This window comes from Chelmon rostratus, chromosome 14 (assembly GCF_017976325.1).
Source record: "Chelmon rostratus isolate fCheRos1 chromosome 14, fCheRos1.pri, whole genome shotgun sequence".
NCBI classification, from domain to species: Eukaryota; Metazoa; Chordata; class Actinopteri; order Chaetodontiformes; family Chaetodontidae; genus Chelmon; species Chelmon rostratus.
Window position 1 is genome coordinate 13805613 of NC_055671.1, and position 23689 is coordinate 13829301.

At 42.3% G+C, this 23689-nt stretch overlaps 1 protein-coding gene across 3 annotated transcripts in view; it reads right to left on the bottom strand.

Annotated features, from left to right (window-relative positions):
• dclk1a (doublecortin-like kinase 1a) overlaps nucleotides 1–23689 on the bottom strand; it is a 48582-nt gene that overhangs the window by 19290 nt on the left and 5603 nt on the right. Inside the window, exons 3-5 of one of the 3 annotated variants that reach the window (XM_041951927.1) lie at nucleotides 11322–11421; nucleotides 7678–7785; nucleotides 7498–7506 (exon numbers count right to left, since the gene is read on the bottom strand). In XM_041951927.1, the coding sequence (XP_041807861.1) occupies nucleotides 7498–7506; nucleotides 7678–7785; nucleotides 11322–11421 (217 nt within the window). The remainder of the gene's footprint in view (nucleotides 1–7497; nucleotides 7507–7677; nucleotides 7786–11321; nucleotides 11422–23689) is intronic. The other 2 variants (XM_041951928.1, XM_041951929.1) reach the window with 2 other exon arrangements.

A 23689-nucleotide genomic window follows, 5' to 3' on the forward strand; every position in this document is an offset into this window, starting at 1 on the left:
GGAGGGAGAGAGAGAGGGAGGCAAGGAGGGAGAGAGAGAGGGAGGCAGAGGGAGGCAAGGAGGGAGAGCGACAGAGAGCGAAAGGGAGGGAGAGATAGAGAGGGAGAGGAAGCAAGAGAGAGACAGAGAGAGAGAGAAAGAGAGAGAGAGACAGGAAGAGAGAGAGAGAGGGAGAGAGAGAGAGGGAGACAGAGAGAGGAAGAGAAGGCAGACAGAGGGAGGGAGGGAGAGAGAGAAGGGTACATCTACAGTTTTGGTATATTGGAGCAGCTTTTTAAAGAAAACAAGACTGAGATTTATAACTTGAACAGTGAGAGAAAGAGTAAGAATAAAAGATCAATGCAGATGGAGGGAATGATGAATATAAAGGACATAGAGAGAGTCTTTGAAGGGGACTGGGGGGGTCGGGGGGAGGCAGCCTGTCCCACGTGGATGCTGAAGGCTCTATTGTTCCTTGTACAAACATCCTCAGGTAACGAATGCTGCTATTTTTTAACCGAAATTTTACCCGAAGCAACAACGGCAGCTTGTTCTGCATTTCAGAGTCTCTCTTATTCCTGCAGTTGACTAAATGGAGAAATGTGTGCAATAATCTGAAACATTCACATCCATTAATAGTGTGAAGCAGCTGTTTGAAGCAGGTTTGGGGGTTGGATGGCCAGCACTGAACCCCGGCTTGCTCCCAATACATTCATCAGGGATTGAAGTTGCATTGGACAAAAGGGTCTGCCAGATGAAAACAATGTAATGGCTCCTTTCTGAATTCAGCTCCTCACTCTTTGAGGAGCACGACACCAGAATGGAACGCAGCCACGAAAGATGGCGTGTTCCAGCTTCTTTCACACCTATTGTGTTAAACACCGGTTGCACAAAACCCCGCAAGGAAGCTGTGCTGGCAACGAATATGGAAAAGCACCTCGCGTGTCTGCCTGTCTCCAGCTCTGTGATGTGATGCGCTGGATGATGCATGGTTACATATTGTGATATAAAACAACAAAACAAAAACACAGACTCACAGTGAACATACAGAGAAGATATGCAACTACTAGCAGGCTAAAAGGGATTCTAATATTTCGATTTTTATTTTGGCTTTACATGTTGTTGAAATAATGGCTGTAAGTCAATGCTAGCACCTTTCTGGGACTGCACTAGGCACACTGGCTCTAATTTGCTAACTAATTAGCACAATCACTACACACAAAGTACATCTGAGGCTGATGGGAATGGCATTAGTTATGCAAACCAAGCCAAAATATTGGACATAAAAACTTTACCTAATGACTGTGCTAGCTGAAAAACTAAAGGATCACCACAGTTTTTGCAAATGATCCTCTTGAGGCCATTGATGTCTGTACAAAATTTCAAGGCAATCACCGTTCATAGAGCCATGGCGCTAGCGTGGCTAAAATCCAACATATGCAACATTAGCATGATAAAACAAAGCATAAAGAGTGCCAACGCAATTCTATTATGTGGCAGCAATGCATCTTTTCATAGGAAAAAAACAAAATACTATTGGCAAGCAACACATTCAACACATTAGCTGTGAATAAAAACAAAAGCTACGACTATGGCAAGCTATATGGGTCATTTCATTTATCCAAGAGAACCTGTTTAATATGGTCAGAATGCAAAATCAGCATGCTGGTGTTTTCTTTTTCTTCTCCATCTTGGGAAAGACTTAATCCATAATAGCTTTAACAGATTAATGGTCTTGATGACCAGCCAGTCACGTTTTTCCCTGTACATCACATGTGTGTATCATCACACTTTTATCTTAAGGACCACACCTTATCACACACAAACCACACTGTAAAAATGGAACATGCATAATAACACGTAAGGTTAACATTCCTATACGACAACAAATGGAAGTTTGTGTGTGTTCTAGGAGTTCAATTTCAAGAATGTCAATACAACGCTGTTTCATAAACACAATGCTGTCATTATCCTGCCTTCAGTGCAAATATCAATACTGCAGCCTCTGTTATTTGCTACACTCCCTGTGCTTACCCATTTTCAAAAAGCTAGAAAAATAGCAAAGGCTGTGCACGTCATGCGATTACAGTTCAGAGTGTCACAGCCTGCAGCAAATCCTCTGGAGATATGCTGGGCGTATCTGTGGGTCGGCTGCCCCGCGCACTTCACCATAACAACTCGCCCCTCATGCGGACTCGCTCATGACAGAAAGAGAAAGGTGAGACCCTGAAGTATCGAAAGTGACGCTTGCTGACACCATCTGCACTTGTCTGTTAATTTTAGCTGACATGAGGCATCAGAGGAGGGCAGAGAGACAGATGGCGAGAAGGGGAGAGAAACTATGTCTGAGTGCAAATGGTTTTCTCACATTATTTTGGTGTATAGGCACTCAGCCGGGGCTGTGAGATCATCGCGGACTGAAGTGATGACAATGTCAGGCTGACACGCAACAACCTGCCTACACGACGCACACGCACACAAGCCTGAGAGGACAAAACGCCACATCACACTCTCCACAATATGAAATACCTGCCATTTCTCTACAAGGCAAGATTACCTTGAAACTGTGAGGCTTACTGAACTCAGCTGTTGGAAATCAGTTGTTTTAATCATTTGCTGCATTTCCAGTAAAATGTATTGCAAATTTCAACCAAATGTCTAGAAAACTTGCAGAAGAAAATGCAAATTAATGCATAATAACCCTATGCAATTATTAGTTGGTTCATCACGATTAGCAGTAGGTGGTGCCAACACCCCTGTTGGAAAACTATTGCATTATTGCAGAAGATGGGTGCAACAAGATGGCGTGATTAAAAGAGCGCTAGCCGAACCTCAGATGGTGACATAAGAATGTCTTCTTCTTCTTCAACCTTTTCTAATGCAATACTTCAAAATGCATATATTAAATGTGTCATAAAAAGTCAAGATGTAATTTGTATCTCAAGATTTTATCAGTGTGCTCTTCGTTTATGTTAACATTATTATTCAATTACTGCATGACGATGAGAAGCGCGCACTGGATAAAGACTAATGATTCATTGACTACATTAGACGACAGTATGATTCACCTGTCAAACGTACCAACAATACATACTGCAGGTCTCTATGCTTTCATGTTTCTCAGTAGGAACAAGGAAGGACGGTTCAGTTGTATCTGTGCCGAGAAGCAGCCTGACATATTTGTATTATACAGTAAATGCGAAGAAGCAGACACAGCACAGCACAAGACAACACATCGACTGAGTGTGACTGCTTCGTTTTATTAACAACAGCGTTTAATTTCTATCAGATATAACTAGTTACCTAAAATGGGAATTTTTCTGTTTTTAGGTGAAACAGTTTTCATTCCATTCACATTGTGAATAGTTTTAATTTTGCGTTAATCCAAGTTTCAGATCACTTTTGAAAAATTATGACGAGATTAGACAAGTAAAGAATTAGCAAATCATTTAAAAATTGTTGTTTCAACTAAAGTCCCCTGTCCCACCTGTCCACACTACATATTTAACAAATCACATGACTTCTACGGCCAATTGACTGCTGATTTAGGCGCGTCCTATTAAAGCATTGAATTTATGCAAACATATATTTTGTATTTTATATTTGGAAATAATTAACATCAGTTTGGAGAGACATCGCAGACATACATTTTTCTGTCGATCAAAGCCACACTAACTAACTTCAACTCACAATGTTCACAAACAATAAAACATGACAACTTGCATTTAATCTGACAGTATAAGAGCCTCTGTTTGTCTTCTTTGCGTGTTTGTATTCAACTGTCTGTCTCACCAGTCTGCTTGTCCGGCCCTCACACACACACACACACTTCTGTTCCTCGGTGGTGTCGAGGGCTAAGCTGCAAACACACACAATGAGGAGCAGCCAGACACACACACACACACACAGGGACACCAGGTGGTGTTTGACTGCACATGTGTTGTGCTCCCCGTCTCGCTCTCTTTCACCATCTCTGACATAATTCGCGCTTCACATCTTCTCAGTGCAGCTCTTTCGGTCCACATTATTAGATGTGATAAGGAATGTTATTAATGCGTGTGTTGGCTGAATGGAAAATGAATATGGGACTTCAAGGCTGCTTTCACAATACCTGAACACCAAGGTTTAAACTGAAAGGCATTCTTTATTGCGCTCTCTCCAAGTATAGAGAGCGCAATAATAAAATCCTACTAGGACTGGTGTCTAAATATCAATGACTAGACTGTCTGGTGTCCATACTTTTAATTTCATTGCCAAGGTCTCAGATTAAAAGGTTTTGAATGTAGCTGCAATAAAATAACCGACAAATGCTGCGATAAGATAACGTTTTGAATAATGAATCAACTTTCTTCTACACACATTATTCTGCAGAGCTAATTGGCTTAAAGCCCTCCATAATTATCATATTTAATACGACTAATACAGAGATCCAAGGCAGACAGCACTGTTTTAGCTGGAGATTAGATTGGAGTACCATTAATTGTTGTCAGCGTGCTGCACGGCCAAAGGTCCATTAGAGAGCATTTAGATGACAGACATCGCACTTTTCCCGGCTGTGATTTCAGCCTTACAGTCAGAAAGCTGTGCAGAGGATGCAGCAACACGAGGTGTAACACTAAAAGACATAATCAAAAATACCGAGAATACTTGACAAGGATCTGCAAATTACAATCACAGTACAGATGAGGCTGAAAGCTCAGGAGCAGCAGGCGACTAACCCTTTTAGAGTCACTCCTTGAAACAAACATTTCTACATTTCAAGGAAATGTGTTGCTGACGTCAGATGAAATCCCCTTGATTCATCAAAACAACTGTTTGTTTTTGATATATTTTTAAGTATTCAGTTTGGTTTTAGGGCTGCAATTAACAGTCTGTCTATCACTGATTAATCTGTTATTATGCTTTGATTTACTGGATAACTGTTAAGCCTATAAACGTTCAAACAATTGTGAAAATGCTCATCAGAATTTCCCACAGCTCAAAAAGACATCTTCAAATTGACTGTTTTATCCATCAAACAGTCCAAAACCTGAACATATTCAGTTTACAATGATAAACAGAGAAAATCCTCACTTTTCAGAGGATAAAGCCATCAATGTTTGTGATCAATGTTGATTCATTCTCTGTAAATCAGTTGATTGATTAGCTGACTAATCATGTCAACAATAGCTTGATGTGATGCTGCTCGAAAACACCAGTTCTGGCAAAAGACAACTGTGATAATGTTCCTCAAATATTAAGTCTCAATTATGAAACATCTATGTGATAATAAATTGCAAATAAATTCTAAGTGTGAATTTACGGCGGGCTCTCCTTGTCACATCGAATCATAATACCACTGTGACACACTGGCTCTGTGAAAATGTAATTTCTTTATCAGATCACACTCGTGAGAGATATCCTGCTCTATCTGACTTCCATCTTTTCATTTGCCATTATCAGCGGAGAGACGGCGCACAAGGCCTACATGTGACCACGTGGAATAACCACAGAGTGGACGCCTCTATAAGCCATGCGGTGTGGCGCACCATCTCAGCTGCTATTGGCTATTAACATAATTCTTGGACAAACTGTCCTCAAGGGCAGGGACGCATTGTGTGTTTTTAAAGTGAGAAAAACAACTGCTAAGATAATACTGACTGTGAACATGAGAGTAAAAAACAACAAAGTGCCAGTCAGGGTCAAACAGCAGATCAAGCAATTATTTTTCATTTCCTTCTGCCGCTCCACTCTAAAATGTTCTCTCACAAACTGATGATGATGTTTTGGGGAACAAATACAGTGCGGCACAACACAGTCAACGGCCAGTCGGAAGCATTTTGATGATGTTAAGTAGCGGAAGCAGCGCCAGAAGGGGAACATTTCTCAGAAGTGAGAAACGTCGGGGATGGTCTGACTCAGGGTTCCAGTGAGGACCGAGCGTCAGTCAGCTCCGTTTCTCCTCTGCAGGCCATTACAGGAAGCCACTGCCATATATGGCTGTCACAGGCTATTGTGTCTATAGCTACATGCTCCTCCTGTGCTCCATGTTTCCATGGCAACCAAGACGAGTCTGTCTTTTTTTTTTCTTCTCCCCCCTCTGTCTCAGTCTCTTGTTTTCTCTTTCTCTCTCTCTCTCACACACACACACACACATTAGTACACACCTTCATTCCAGACTCGCTTCAGCCACCGAGATCAGATAGCGTATGACTCACTCTCGTAACCTTTTCCCGAAAGTTTTCAAGCCGTCGGCATCCAGAACTTTCTCTGGTCACCCGAGGTCTCTCCCTTGCTCTTCCCTCTGCCTCGCCTCTGCCTCCACGGCTCAACACAAAACACATGAGCAACTGCTGGTTTTCATTCTGCAATGCTACACGGCTTGTTGGCGGTAATAAAAAAAAAAAAGTGTGTGTGTCCGGGGGTGCTCGTGTGCTTCGGCAGCAGGTGCGACGACTTCTTTCTGGTGAGTTTCTGGATGTTGCATCACCCATCAAATCGTCCCCCCAACCCAACAGGTCTCTGCGCACTCAAATGACATAAAAAAGCAGCAAACAAAATAATAACAGTAAGGATGAAAAGTCAAGTGCGCTGCTGTATTTTACACTAAGGCTGTGAAGGCATCGATACAATCCACAAATTATACATTTGATAGTGTGCTGACGCTATAAAAGAACAGATCTGCAATCAGATTTTCAACCCTGCTGCACAGATGAAACATTTTCCTTTTGGCCGTGGTATAGAGGAAGGTGTCGAGTATTGTTTTTTTATACTAGTATTGTAATCTAAGTTAAAAATTCTGGTACTGACACACAGCCAGACTGTGCAATCGAGAAAGGAATGACCTGATATTTGTTAAAGCTCCAGACTAATCACCAAGTCCCCTGCAGCTCTGAGCCAGACTGAACGTTTGCCCCACACACACACACACACACACACACACGCACACACACACACGCACACACACACGCACACACACACACACACACACACACACAGGTGCATCAATGGAAGATGCATCCAGCTGTTAGAATTAATACCCTGTTTTATTTGAGACCATTTTCGTGCTTTGCTGTTGCCTCAAAGGGGGATTTTGTTTTGAGACATTCATGAAGGCGTCATTATCAGGCACAAACAATGCAGCAGGTACCGGTGCAAGCTCTCCCCATTTTATTACATTTCATTAGTATGTCAGGTGAAGAACGGCTTGTGGGGAGCTGCAGGATTGAGTCACCAACCCTCTTCTTTCCCTCTCATCTTCACTCATGCTCCCCCTCTTCTTTTTTTTTACCTTCTCATCCATGTTTGCCTTCTTCTCCACTCCCTTGTGAAATCATTCTCATTTGAATTCATATTCTGCATGAAACAAGACACAGCTCACACACACACACACGCACACAGTAAACACTGCCAGACACTCCGCAGAGCTCTGATTTCAACGCAGTGCTTATTCATACTGTTTTCATTTGCTGCGACGCTGATTAAGTAATGAGCTAGAAAATACTAAGCAATCACATGCAGAAGTATTAGGATACAAACAACTCCCAGCTGTGTCCATCAGGTCTGAGGCACAGGACACACACTCTTCATGCACACAGATGCAAGTATGTAGACACACACTCATATTTCTTGACGGACAAAAACACCATGCCAAAGTGCATTCACAAATAGGTTCCTTGAGAAGAAAAAAAGAAGAGAAAACTTATTTTACTGTCTTACCGGACGCAGGGGACTTGCTGCGTCGTGATTGGACAACGGTCCTGGGGGAGCCTCGGTTCAGAGAGCCAGACATCTTCCCATAGTTTACAGACTTCACCACACGACACTCTGCAAGCACAAAGACAAGACAGACAGAGGTGTTCAGGTACTATCTGCAAACCCACAACCCAAATTCCCACACATTTAGTCTTAAAACTTACACGTTTTAGAAAAAGAGTCAGCATGGGACAAACATAAAGGCAGAGAAAACTGCTGCACTCTTGCTGCTGGCGCACACAAAATGATGCACTGAGAGAGTGAATATCAAGTGTGACACTGTGACATGACATAGCTTTTTGTGCTACGCGCACATTAATGAAAAGTTTGAACAAAATAACAACTGAACATCGTGAAGCGCGTCAGCTCTGTTAGACTGACATTCAAATTTCATGGATTTCTAACCAACTGTTGTTAATATTTTGATTGATTTTGACCTTTAGTCATGCAAGAAAACACCAAACCACTAATGTAACAACACAGCTGTAATTGGTTTTACCTTCAGGTCGCCTGCAAAAATGAGTTCTGACCTTCACTGGGCTCGCTTTCCAAACGCAATTATTGTGGCGTTTCAGGAGTGACAGCTATGACTCACTGAGGTCTGATATTTTACAGAGACACAGTCTTGGTAAATGAGCCATGTGATGGTACTCGCACACCCTCCCCGCCTCCTTCATCCCCCAAACTTTGCTCCTCTCCCGTTCATTAACCCAGCCCCATTATAGCTCATTACCACTTTAGACCAGGGGGAAGTGGAAATTATACACAGTCTGCACGTGTGTGGGTGCCTTCGTCTGCACGTGTGTGTGTGTGTGTGTGTGTGTGTGTGTTGCTCGCTTGCATGGCAGTGGTTGTGGCCCAGTGATTAATGTACAATGCAGAGTGTTAATATGATGACAGTGTGCCAGAGCTGAGGCAGAGGCGATAATTATAGTTATGCGGAGAGGAGGCGATGTTGTCTGCAGCTCTGACTCCTACTGTCTCTGTCGCGTCTGTTTCATTTGTCGCTCTGCTTTCTCGTCTGTCTATTTCTGCCTCGTGCCTCATGCCCTTTGCCGCTGCTTTCTGTCTCCCAGGGCACGAGGAGGTGTCAAATTGTGTTCTCCGTCTTCTGGAACAGAGAAAACCTCATATATGTGTGTGTGTGTGTGTATTGTATTAATCACAAACACCAAGACCCCACAAGATTAAAGACATTAGGGTTAAGACTTCACTTTTGATTAATATTAGGATTAAGGCTGGGGGAGTATGGTCATATATGATGGTTCCAACTATGTTACACTGACTCACAACATCTCAGCTTCTTCATATGAGTATAAATCATCCACTGAGAAATGTCTGAACCCAGCGATGGATAAAAACTGGACCAATCAGCAAACTAAGCAGAGTGTTTAGATGATGTCAATCACTCACCACATCTTGAAACCTTTGAACCACCTGTTTTAAGTAGATGTTATTAATCTCAATGTTTTAGCAAACGCATTGCCTATTCTGAGCCTTAAGAACTGATTTTGGTGGAGGTTTAAGTGAAGTTCGTAGCCAAATACAGAGCAAATAAGAGAAGATCATGTGATATTTGTCTTACTTTCTGAGTTGGTGGGGAGCCCCTGAATGCACCATTAACAAGTGATAAAAGATGCACCGGTTGCCTCCTCTCAACTGAGAAAAAAAACAACGCTACACTTCTCAGCCAAGCTTGGAGGAGCCACTGAGGTGTGACAGGCCTCAAAGACCAGTTATAATGTCTCCTGCCATGAAAGACTTTGAAAACTCTAAATGCAGCAAGAAAAAAAGTAATAATTTACTCCAAAAGAAGCAAACAGCAGGGAGTGTTTGCGGCATTGTTTTGGGTGTTCGTGTTCACACGTGCAGACATGGGCAGATTAACGTCACACACACCACTGCATAATTTGAGAATAATTTGCAGAACAAGAGGTGCTTCATTTTTTGCCTATAGCAGGTTACTACGACAAGCTGCTAATGGAGAGAATCGTCAGTAACTAATGAAAATGCAGATATCCTGGGAACGTGGTCTATAAGCACTTTGTTGTATGTAGGAGATTGTCATGTGGTCTTTCTCAAGACAAGAGAAGATTACTAAAAAGAAACTAGCTAATGGAAGCTAGCAATTATACTTTGCAAATGAAAGGAGAGTAGCGGGGAGGAGAGGGAAGAAAAAAGGGGGAAGAAGGTAGAGGTTGGCAACCCAGGTGGGATGGATATTATTTAATGGATGAAGGGATACAGGGGAAACAAGCGAATTGAATAAACCTTTGAACAAAAGTGCACCAGTGCCAGTGCACACTCATTCATGTAGGAGACAGGAAGAGGGATGAGAGGGTGAGAATACAGATGAGCACTAAATGGCAAGAGTCTTCAGACGGCGATGCAGAAGGCGGAGACAGAAAGCGAAACACAGATGGGTGACGTGAGGACAGCACGTATCCTCAGCAGACCGCGGTGGAGAGACAGGCAAAGAAAGAAGAGGAGCAGTGGTACAATAGGTTAGACGGTGGCTTAAGTGCAGTGGACCCGTTCTTCCAAGGGGAGAGAGGAGAAGAGAGGAGAGGAGGAGTAGTGAACTGTAATGAACTGGACAGCCTACACAGTCCTCTGCCACCTGAACCAGGGAGATATGTCATATATGGGGAAGACAGGGGTTCCGTGGGACTGAAAAGACATGATTAATGAGGAAAAAGAGAGAAAGACAGAAAAGAAGAAAGAAAGGATTGATTTTTCCCAAGACGACTCAGAGTGTATGGAAGATTTAAAATGCCTGCATAAAAGCAACTCTGTCCTTTTAACTAATGTTTTACATTGAATTGTAATATAGTAAGCATACAAGTATATAAGCGCATACACTAAAGGGAAATACATACAGCAATATGTACTGTATTTCACTTTTTGTCTTTGTTTGATTTGTTTTCACATTTAAAACCATCCAAAGAGGACAACTAGTAACCAGAAAGTAGGACACTGATTTGGCCTTGATATATAGTTAAATGATTTGCTAGACTACTGTACTTGTGACCACATTTGGTTTTTAAAGAAATTGGGTAATTTCCCAACTTGTCCACAGTTTGAGACAAATTCAGGGATGCCATTGTGTTCTGCTCACATTTAAAGGTTCTGTATATTGAACAATGAGTAGCCAGCTTAGCACAGTTTATGAATTTCTTTGAGACCAAGCAGCAAAGGGAAATAAAGTTTCTCCACTGATGAGGGTTTAAAAAGAGCATCCTAATGAGCACATTATGGTCAGAACTTGGAAGGAAAGTCACTTTAAGTCAGAGTCATCTTTGGAGAAGTCTGGCGCTGTATTTTTCTGTTTTGGCTCTGGTTGGACAACCTTTAAACAGTCAGATCGCTGGTCGCTGCATTGAATAGCAAAGCAATGTAAAACAAGAAATTTCAAACAAATTATTAACTATTTTGTAGGATTACTGAAACAACACAACAATGTATCACAACAACTCCTATCACATTGTGGGTTACACACAAAAAAGCTGCAAAAAATCAGAGCAGGGAGCAGGAAGGAAAGGAAGAACATAGAGGTCAAATGTGAAACGTGAGCATGGAAACATCGCAGGAAGTATGATTCGCCTCACCACTCTCGTCCAGCATCAAGTCATCTTGGTAGCGGAACTTCTCCGGTCCGCACGCCACGAAAATGTCCTCGTCGCCAAAGAAGTCTTGCAGACAGGACACCTGGAAGCAAAGACAAGCAGATGAGTTCAATTATTATTTTTCCTTGGCCTTTATTACCCAAGTCAATTGGATAATTACACAGATGGCAGCTGCCAAGAGCAATGACAGCTTTCTACTGTTAGGGGCTGAACGCCTTGTTCAAGAGCACCTCGACTATTTGTTTATGGAACAAAGAGGTTCTCACAGTGACAATGCCCCAGCTGGTCTGCAGATATTTCAGTGCCAATTCTATGATCAGATGTTTCCTTACACATGCACACTGCATACTGTAGAAGACACTCACACACAGCTCTGCACATGCTCACAAACTTTCCCTTCCTGCGTTTTGGTGATAAAGCGCATGCACTGAGCCCCAGGAGATGGATAAAGAATGCCGGGGGGAGGTCTGTTTGTTTGTTCACATGCATGCTCATCGGCGCCTGTGAATATCTGTGCTCATGCCCGGCATGTCCCTGAGCTGCAGCCCTGTGTTGTTTCTGCAGTTAATCAGTCTATCAGCGACTATAAAGAGACCTTGCTGACTCACTGATTTGCTGATGCACTGCTGACACGTGCACCGGACATCCAGAGCAGCAAGCAGGGGGTCTGTTCCCTGAATACTTGCATCTAATGAATGGTAATGCGTAATTACCAAACCAGCTAAAGTATGAAACTAAGACAAGAGAGAGAGTGCATGTATGAGGTACAGAGAGATTTCTAAAAAGAAAGCAAGAGAGGGTGTGCAAGGCAAGTTGAAAATAGAGATTACCGTTGAATAAGAACAGAGCTGACTAAGTTTATATCTGACTCACAGAAGGAGAAAAAAACGCAGTCTTGATGAGTCATTGTAATTCTTTGACAGACTCCATCCCGTGGAGCTAATACCAACCTACAGTGACGTGCTGACAGGCACACATTTAAAAACCTCGGGTCACTAAATACAACAAAACAGGAACCGGATCATTAAAGAAGAAAGGCTTTTCCCACAAGAGGGTCTGCAGAATCGTCATTATTTTGTCTAGAGCTGCCTAATTAACACATCGTTCACAAATCTTTAACCAAAGTTCTGAACATGTTTCAGACGCATGTCATTTTGTTGCTGTAAACTCGCCCTCACTCTGCGAGGCAGAAATCTCAGCAATATGGTGTTCATTATGACAAAGAGGCTAAGAAACATGCTGCTGCTCATAATTTTCTATTTGATTTAGTCAGCAGCTAATTCCATATCTGATCTGAACTCTGCATGATTTATTCAAACAACTTTAATTACACCCTACAGGCCATCACATTTCAATCCCAAGCTATCAATATTCCAAATTATATTTCACGATAGGCAACAGCACAGTCAGAAAGGGATTTACGGGAAGACAATAGTTCATTCATCCGCTATGACAAATCTCCCACCAAAAACCTATTAAGAGCTATTACAATTTATGCTGTGTGCGTGCCTAGCACCGCCTGGAGTTAACACACAAACACAAAGCTACCGTTATTGCATTTTCATGGCAATTAACATCCAAGAATCCATTTAGATTCCTATTAGCCACCGATCAACACCCCAAAAGAAAGTCACAGCTGATATAACAGCATTATGAACAAAATACTCAATAAACAGCAAAGAGGCCATTCTGTGTGTGTGTGCGTGTGCGTGCGTATGTGTGTGTGTGTGTGTGTGTGTGTGTGCGTGTGAGTGCAAGAGAGGGGAGATGGGTGTTCTCTTGCTTTACCCCCCACAGACTCTAAATGAGCCAACGGGGAGACAAAAAAACAAGTTTAATCTCAGACACAGACTCTCTGTGGAGTATGGATCATTTTCATTTAACTTTTCAAATCAAGGCTCGTCGTCCGTGTGTGTGTGTGTGTATGCGTAAATTTGTTCACACATTACATGAAAACACAAGCTTCTGCACAGGCACACAGGAACACGTGTGTGTGTGTGTGTGTGTGTTGTGTAAGGGAGTGATATTCCAGTTTCATAACAGAGTGCATATTGCTTTGTTCCCTGATATCCCCTGATAGTGTGTTGGTGATTATTTCAGGGGCGAGCGGCTCCATTTCCTAACAAGATGGCTGTGATACCACTGCTGGTGCTGTGAACATTTCCCCAATGTGTCAGCACCAATAGGTAGCCATGGCCACTCCTACCTCCACTTGTACTGTTATTTCGCAGCATTTTTACATAATTTTCATCTTTACATCAATTTTATACATCTTGCTGTTGCATACCTAGAATCTGTTGTGTCCACTGAGCACAATAATTATACTTTTAAAGGTACAGTGTGTCAGAATAGGGGGCAGCATATCACCAGAGTCACAAGGCTGCTCACAATCTTTAGTTACTAGCCAGGGGTAGCTAGTTAGCTCAGCTATTAGTTAGCTAGCGGTCCTATTAGCTGACTGAGCAGACCAGACCAGAGTTGGTGATTGTTGTAACAGTGAAAAGACAAGATGCCTTTGGTTCATTTTTATTTTGTTTCTGTCAAATGTCTATGAATCATGTTTTATGATGAGTTAACAATGAGCTCATCTTAGTTGGGTGAAAGAGAATGAGCATGAACTGAGCAGGTGTGTAGTTGTATTTTTCTGTTTCATAAGGGAAATGGAATATTTCCTTCTTGACATTGTGTGGCTTTGTTTTGTTTATTCATTGGACCAAAAAAAGCTAAATAGCAAACTCGCCACTCCAAGCTAAAACTATCATCTCTTGAGTGGTGTTATGAGACAGAATGGGCCGGAGCTAGCTGATTAGCATGCTAACTTCCATATGTCAGCATCCCAACATGTAGAGGCCTTTGACGTAACTCTTCAGAACTTCCGAAATGTTTTAAGTGAAAATTTTGGCCATATCTTATAGTAGCCTTAAAATATTGCAGGATTGCAATTTTTATCTATCTATCCATCTATCTATCTAGATATATATATATATATATATATATATAGACAAACTACCTATTTTGATTAGGCTCCTGAGGCTTTTGGAGTTTGATACTAGCTAGTTAGCTTGTATTCCCTACTAGCTAGCAAGCTAGTGTCAAAGCTAGCTAGCTAGCATAGAACTAGCTGATACTAGCTACTTTGATACTAGCTTGGCCTGCCAGTTCAGGACAATAGCTGTTAGATACGTGAAGTACTATATATTTGCCTCTGAATGTAACAAGAGTATTAGTAAAAGTTACTTTTTAACAGACTGATGTAAACTGATGTGTGAAAATAGCACTTGTTAAAAGACGCTAACACCTGAGCTGACAACACTGTAACACATAGATGATCGGCAGAGAGTGGACAAAACAAAAGGTACATTAAACAATATTATGTCAGCTTCCTCATGTGGATGTCTGCCTCCACCTCAGACTTTTTCTTATGCAAGTTATCATTGCATTATCCTTATTGCATCATCATGAAAAAGTCAGTCTTTAGGAAAAGAGATTTAGATTATAATGAGATAAATATAAGAAATATTTTCTGAAGTTGTTCAGTCAACACCTCTCTGACACAGTTTTACTAAAAATATTCATGAATAATTTATTTTTCTTAATTAATTGATTAACTGTAATTATATGAAACGTCAGAAAATGGTGAAAATGCTCATCACAACTTCCCAGAGTCCTATGTGACACCTATAAATTCCTCATTTTGTCCAACCAATGGCCCAAAACCTAAAAGTATGAATTTTACACATAGAAAAGAGCTGTTTTTGCTTGAGCAATGATATGACATGATTAATGAACTATCAGATTTGTTTCCAACTTTCAGTTGGCCTGACTAGTTGATTAATCTACTAGTTGTTCCAGCTCTGATGGACTGATAATGTTTTTTGTTTTTTTGTTTTTTGTTTTTTTTTACCTTTCAGGATATAATTCATCAGTTTTAAGTTGTTCTTTTGAAAGCTTTGTTCCTGACAAAGAGGATTTTTGTTGGTTGGGAGCAGCTGGATGTGTGTTTGCTGCTCTGAGTCAGTCTAACCACGTCCTCGGGCCAGGACTGCTGCTGTGACTGGAGTCAACCAAGAGGGGGTTGTTGGAATGAGGCCCTTTGAAGCTGCTCATCATGAGATAGAGGCTGTAGCACACCAGAAATGTCGGGTAAACAGGGAGGAAAGAACACATGCAGAATGTAATGAGAGACGTGAGTACAGAGAGAGGAACCAGGGAAGGACGAGTGTGAGGGAAACAGGGACATTCTTCATGTAGGGCAGCCTCTGAGGGCACCTTTAAGCTGGGGGTAAACTAATATGGAGCAACACACAAACACATACTGTATACTGAGAGGGGTGTGAAAAAGTATGGTTGCCATGGTGATATTGCCCTCTAGGCATGGGTGCATGTGCGTGCCACTGAATGCACAATGTGCACGTTGTAACAGAGAGCTCCATCATTCATATTTCATCTACTATGGGCACGATACTCTACAGAACTGTGTCATTCACACAAATCCACACACAAACATATACAAGTGGCACATGGCCTGGTTAACAGTGAAATACTCCTGCTTGAAAAAGCAAGTGTCAAGAAGGTGGATCACTGATGGAGAGGAGAGGGAGTTGGAATTACCACCTCGTGGTTGTTTGCCTTCACCAACCAGTCAAGCTGCATCCATGTCTGTCCAGACTAATATATGTCATGAAGACTTTAAAGGAGTGTATTTTTTCAGCCAAAATGGAGGTTATCACAATATATTGACATGTGTATGATTCCAGTGACTAATGTCCAGTGAAAAACATGTTGTCTTCACTTAGAGACTGTTTTTCCAGAGGAGCACAGAGGACTGATTCATCACATGGTGAAGCAACAATCACCTGAAGCTCAGTAACAGCAGGACCAGTGAACTTGTGGCGGACTACCAGGCTTCAAATATGGATGTTGCTGCGAAGAAGCACAGAAGATCTACACGATCACCACAGTTTCAAGGTGGACACAAAAGTTTAGTGCAACCAATTCAGTATGTAATCAAATATGAAATATGGTCACAATCCCCCATTCTGTTCCTGAGGCATGTCATTTGAAGTTGACCTTTGGGGTATAAAATGTTACAATAAGACTTCATCATTTTATCCTATTAGGCATTTGTGTGAAATGTTGTCATTATTAACATATGAATTCTTGAGCTGTAGCCAAAAATGTGCTTTGACACAGTGACCTTGACCAAAATCTAATCAGTTCATCCTTGAGTCCGAGTGAACTTTTGTCCAAAATTTGAGGAAATTCCCTCGAGGCCTTCCTGAGCTATTGTGTTCACGAGAATTGGAAGCACGTACAGACGGACAACCCAAAAACATAACAACAGAGACAGTCAGAGGATCGCTAAATCCCATGAGTTGGAGAGGAAGCAAACAGACAGAGGGAAATGAGCAGTAGAGATCTATTCCTGACTGCTGCTCTGAGCCCTTCTCTGAGCCCAACGACAAAACAAGCTGCTTTGATGTCTCTGGTGCTCCGTTCTCACAGAGAACCAGTGCGGTTACACAACATCCACCACTGCTAAAACAAGGACAGGAAGAAACAAACAGAGGAAAAGAGAGACTAAAATAAGATGATGAGAAAAGCGTGGAAAACGGCAATTTCATAACCCTGCCATCACCTCTCAAACATCTTTATTAAAGTGAGAAATGGGGCTCTGAGACTGGGTCACGATGATCAAAGCAGTTCCCCACATTAAAAAGGATCTTTAAATTGTCGTGATTGATTATTTATTGAAGTATTGTTTTGGTTCAGTGCAAAACAATGAGCAGAAGGTTGACAGGTTATTTATCGTGTGTCATATCTCACATGTCTGTCACACCCCAACCCTCTTCCCTTATTGTCCACCCCATGACAGGATAGTTTATCACCTGCTGTATCATGATGCTCTACATGACAAATGGAGAAAAGGACATTTTTATGATGAATTCATATCTACAGGCTACAGCAGGAGTAAAACAAGAATTAGGTACAAATGAGACCATCATTTCCTCCTGAAAATGTCTTATACAACACATGATCCCAGTAAATCCATTTATTTTCTCACTACGCCACCTAGTGTAGACTTCTCACCAAACACCTGCTACAGTGTCTGCTTCTCTCTCGCTTGTTTGCTCTGCCTCTCTTTCTTTGTTTCTTTCAGATTAAATGCACATCACACTTAAGAAATCAGCTGGTTTTGCTCGGATTCAGTGCCGCAGGTTTGCACAACATTGCTGCAACTGGGGATCACAAACTGAGACAGGCGATCACTGCCACCACACGGCGGCAGTGTTTAACAACCGCATGAAGTGAAGAGACTCATGGGCCATTCCCCAGAACAGCAATTCAACTACAGTACTGCCAGAAATGCAGAGGGAGACAAGCTAGACGTCAGCTTCTCTAATGTTAGATGGGGAAAGTGTCAACATGATGTACACACACCAACCACCTGGACTTTAGGTGGAGGATGAAACAGAAAGAGAGAAATAAGCATAGGTGGTTTTAATACAAAAAAGGTGATAAGCCTCTGACTCACATGAAAATAGGCTGAACATCTACAACACAAAAGCTCAAATATCAATATGTGAAACACCCGGGGACTTAAAACCACATGTGGTTATATTTGAGTAAGCCGACCACAGCGGCAGATAGATTAAAACATCTGAAATCTCTGTTTGGTGTGCGTCATGAGGGATGACTGTGGAGCTGCTGAGTTTCGGTTTGGGTGCTCGGGGACATGAGGGGAAATGTGTGGAAAGCTGTAACCAGCTGTAGCAGTAAATTTAAAAAACGGGCATATGTTCGTACATGATCTTAATTGTTATTTTGCAAGAACATGCAACTGACTATACAGCTACGCACACATGCACCACCTCCCGATCACCCCAGCGGTGCAAAAATCGTAGCTTTTTGCATTCAAACAGCCTGTCTGGTTCTTGCCAGCAGCTCCTGTGAATCAGCTGCTGGGAACAAATGATCAGTGACAACGTTGCTCACTCTGCTCATTTAGATCGGCTATTTCTGTCTCCCTGTCATATTTCAGAGCTACTTGAGGACTCATCTGTCAGCTTCTCGCTTTTTAGTGGGAGTTTCCGACAGCCACTCAGAGGTAGCTGAAGAAGCATGCGTGTGACAGTACACGCAAGTGCATTTACCTCTAGAAAATAAGCAATAGAGAGACTATAATTAGTTCTGAAACAATTAATCCATTAGCTGATTGGCAGGAAGTTAATCATCAACAATTCTAATAATCCTTTAAGTCATTTATCAAGGAAAAGTTCAGACTATTTCTTGGTCACAGCTTCTTAAATGTGAGGATTTGCTGCTTTTCTCTGTTTTAAATCATGTTACAAAATCATGTTAGGAAATATTTGGGTTTTGGACGAGTAGTTGGACAATACAAGACATCTGAGGACTTTTTTCCTATTTTTCTAACAATGATTTGATTAATCAAAAACTTTACATCATTAGTCAATCATAAATGAAAAAAATCATTAGTTACAGCCTTGGTTATAATACACTGAAAAAGGAAAATACGTTTGTCTTTGTCTGATATAACACAGAAGCATTTCCTGCTGAGTTTAAGACAGGCAGCTACATAGCCAGGAAAAAAAAGAAAAAAAAAGATTGGAGGCTGAACCACTAATCTCCTGCACCACAATAGACTCACAGTGGTTACACAGAGGACATGGTGAGGTCAACATTATCCTACCCACAGAAAGACCACATTTTGGAGGGACGAGCTGTCGCTCCACTCTGCCAGGGGAGATTAGGCCAGTGGAGCTGTCCGCGGTGCTGAATCAACTGCAGCTGGCCGACAGGGCATGCCGTGCTGCTCAGAAACACTTAGCCACAGAGAGACTGAAGAGACAGACGGACGGACGGATGGAGAGACAGGCAGATGGATGCTGCAAGACGGGCGGACTGACAGAGCACCAGATGGATGTATTGATACAAGATAAAGGGAGACAGGAACAGAAAGGGCAGAGCATTGGTTGTAAACATGCAGAGCCTCTGAGGCAAATCACTGAAAAGGAGCAAAGGAATGAAAACTGTCAGACAAATGTTGAATATTTACACAGAAGTGTGCTGGGGCTGCAACACACATAATCAGTACTTCAGAATCGCATGCAGTGTGTGGCCTGGGGGGCGAGGGGGGCATGATCAATATAACTACATGGGTTTGACATTCATTTGCAAAGAATGGGGCATTTTATGTTGCAGTCAAACCAAATCTTTACTGACTGGAAATACACAGAAATTAGCAGTAATTGTGTTTTTGAAACAGATCAACATATCTACTACACAAGTATTGTATGTTCACTGCATGATGATAATGCCCTGTATTGTATTATAGTGATGATTACATAAGCAAAACTACCACTTTTGACTAAAAAGATATTCACTCACATCCATTACGGCCACTTACGAGCCCACAGACCAACCTGACCCCAGTACAGTACTTAAAATAAGCTGCACTTTAGGCACTGTAAGGTCAAATACATTGTCACTGTCAGTAATATACAGCATTTTAAAATCAGCTGGAAAAAAAAAAAAAACTCTCACCCTCAAAATGACATATGCCAAAAAGAGCCAAAATGCATTTCCTTACTCTCTAGGAGAACTGAAATAATCTCCTCTCTGGCCGAAGGGAGACACAGACAGGCGGCGAGCCTCGCCGGCCAGAAATCGATCTGAGAGTGGCAAGAGGGAAGGATAAAAGCACCTGCACCCCCAGGGGAGAGTTCACGCACCAGCGTGACCTGCCGCTGCCTCCATCAGCACACTGCGCACGGCCCCGTTTCATCAGACAACTGACAGGGGATGATGGGAAATGACTGAAAGGGCCGGGAAACATGGGAAGTCAGGATGAGCTAAAAAACAAACAGGAAAAGAGAGCAGCGGCGACGTGAGGCCAATTAAGTATCCAGCGGGCTGAGCTGGCAGCGGTGTAACTGCGTTCACCTCAAACCAGCGCAGCAGACTGGCTGGCTGCTCTGTTGCATAACAACTTATGTAACAGTGTCTGCTCTCCACGGGGGGGTGGCAAACTTTATTCCGGAGCTGCGTTTCGCTCAGAGTTTTAGCGCATTTTCCTGTCATTCATGCGTCTAAAGGGAACCAAACTTTTTTGCAATCATGAAATGAATTAAATATAAGGAATTACGCAGTGCTGTTCCCAAAAGGGTATAAATGGGACACAACATGGCATCAGCCTCAACTTCCAACCCCTCCTCAAAGCCTTCTTAGGGTCTCCTCATGGTAACCTCATCTCTCTTGACGCACTCCTCATCTGATTTGTCAAGCTATCTCTCACAGTCTCGCTTTTATACGACTCTCTAACCCACATCGCTCATTCCTTTACTGGTTTCTTTCATCTCATCCCTTGATGATCTCTCTCCGCGCTTCAGTCTGTTGGCTTTAATCCATTTTCAAGGATGAGTCCGCATGCACGCGCACGTGCGTGGAAGTGTGTGAATACAAATACAGTACGAGTGTGCTGCATGTGGAACCACAGTGACTAACTAGTTACTGGAGAGAGCACTGACAGAAGTATGCCATATGAGATGGCAGGAGAGAGGTGGGTGAGTGAGTGAAGGAGCTTTTCATGAGTCATTGTGCTACTGATTGGCCTTCAAATGTCTTGTTTTGTCCGACCAACAATCCAAGAACTGAAGATATTCAATTTACTATCAAAGAAGACAAAGAAAAACAGCAAATCTTCATATTTGACAGGTCGGTTGTTTGACAGTTTTCCTTAGAAAAATTGCTTAAATTAGTAATCGACTATTAACATAGTTGCTGATTGACTTTCTGACAAATCAACTAAGCAATTAGTCAATTAATAATATCAGTCCTAATAAGAATACCACAAAGGTTAGCTCTGGAAAATTGTCAGGATGGAAAATATGTGTAAAGGAAATAGGAGTCCGAGCCCAGTTTAACTGTAGAAAGGCAAACATGCCCTGACTGCATGTAAATCTGACTCGATTATACAGCACATGTATTGTACATTTGGAGCACCTTAGCAGCAGCGTGTGCCACATGACCGCAACATCGCCGGTTCGATTCCAGCCAGGACATTTTTTGCGTGTCATATCCCCTCTCTTTAATGTCCGCTCCTTCACCATCACTGTCCAGTAAAGATGAAAATGCCCAAAAAAATCATCTTAGTTGCCCTTTTAGGATGATACTGACAGACAGACACACTGTTGAGGAGCAATAACTATTTGAGGTACTGTTTATAGAAGCAGCAACTGGCTTGGAGGTGATACTTCCTCCTAATGTTTACAAACTGGCTTCTCAGTGCCTCCATCGCTGAGTCACGATTAGACAAAACCTCTGACAGTCGAGATATGTCGGTCCCGCTCTTTAAGCAACTGAAAACGCGAAGCTGGTACACAGTCTTTCAAATGCAGATTCAGTGGAGAGAGATTAGAGAGTGAGTGAGTCAGGAAGTGCGTGAGTCAGACAGTGTGCGTGTGTGATGAAGTAGTGGTGTGACTGGGTTCTCAACAGTCTGCCATGGCTGGAAACGTCTGCCATCGATCCTAATTTGGCAGCAGATCCTCTGACTACAGACAGCCCTCCAATCTGCCACAATCACTCTGCTGGTAAACAGACACACAAGCTAACTGACTGAAACAGAGGCAGACAGACAGAAACCAAACTGAAACAACACGTCCTAAACAACCTGTTTACACACTAAAACAGCGTTTTTCACCTGAAGATTTCTGCTGATGATTGCTCTACAATCCATTTACAGTGTCATTTACTGCAAATATACTATATATTAGCAAAAAGACTGTATACTTGGTGCACACACACTCACACACTCCCCACACACACACACACACACATACGCGATGCTGTGCTGAGTAGCTGTGACTCAGCATATCAGCAGGAGCAGATGGACTTTGCTTCCCACAATCCTCCTATGCAGAACAAAAAAGTGACATCATCAACTTACAGTCCATCATATAAAGATGGAAAAGGGCTACATGCTCTGAACATAATCCCCGTACTTCATAGGATGCAATATTTCTAAGTGACGTCGCTGTAGCACCCTCTCTACAGTCCCTGCAGAGCTGGATACAGGCCAAGGAGGAGAAAACAGACAGGGAGGGAGCAAAACTTGGAAAAAGTGAGACAAACCGAGGACGAGAAATGACAAATGGAGGCGGGAGGTGAGGCAGAGGGACACGCAGAGAGACGGGGAAGAGGGAGGGGAGGGGGAGAGACAGAGAGTGGGGGGAGAGAGAGATGCCATATGTTGCAGCTCTTGGATTTGGGGGTGCATGCCGAGTGTGCTAATTAAATGAGGACTAAATAGCCGTAAACACACAATGGCATGTTGACAGCAAGAGACAGACAGAATGAGGAAAAACTGGGAAAAGATCAGAGGAGGGACGGGCGGCTGACGGATGTGAGGAGGGCAAATTTGTTGACAGGAAGAAAACCAAACATTATGCAAGAGGAGAAAAAATGATGCAGATGGAGAGAGAAGCACAAACAGTATTGGGTGGAGAGAGAGAGAGAGAGAGAGAGAGAGAGAGAGAGAGAGAGAGAGAGAGAAAGAATGACAAGAAATCAAAGACAGAGAGAAGAAGGAGGCTGCAGAGAAAAACAGGAGAGGAAGATAAACGGATATTAAAAGCTCTTCAGCCTTGCCAACAAGGAGAAGAACAGGCCAACAATGCGGTTTGAGAAGTGAGAGCTGCACTGCAGATAGTGAACAAGTGGTTCATCCACACTCGTCTCCGACATATAACCTCTCATTAACATGCGCCATTTAATCAGCCTGGAACAGCATTATGAGTGCTGTATATAAAAATGGGACGAGAAAAAATGCTAACAATGACAACGCTAACATGCTGATGTTAAGAAAGTGTAATGTTTGCCATGATCAGCATCTTAGTTTCACGTGTTAACATCTAACATTTGTGAGTATAGTTAAGGCTGATGGGAACGTCTTTAGCTTTGCAGGTATTCCGTCATAAACCAAAGAAAATAAAGCCAATAGTTGCTGAGATATAGTAGACAGTAGGTACCTTTCTGGCATTTAGATGAATTGAAAGTGTTTACATTGTTCTGCGTAAGCCCTGTATTTTTAGCATGGGCTGCAGGAGTCAAACATGTTGTCCATGCTGAACCCACGGAGATACTAAAAAAAGCTCATTAATGAGACACTCAAACAGAATGCAACCAACCTTAGTGATGACTAAGTGCCATCACTTCATGCACTGGTTAATAATTGCCTCCAGTTAATGACTAGTGATGCATGAGCAGAAATCTAGATGAGTCCATTAAAAAAAGAGTGTCTGTGCACTATCTGTGCCTAAGTATGCGTG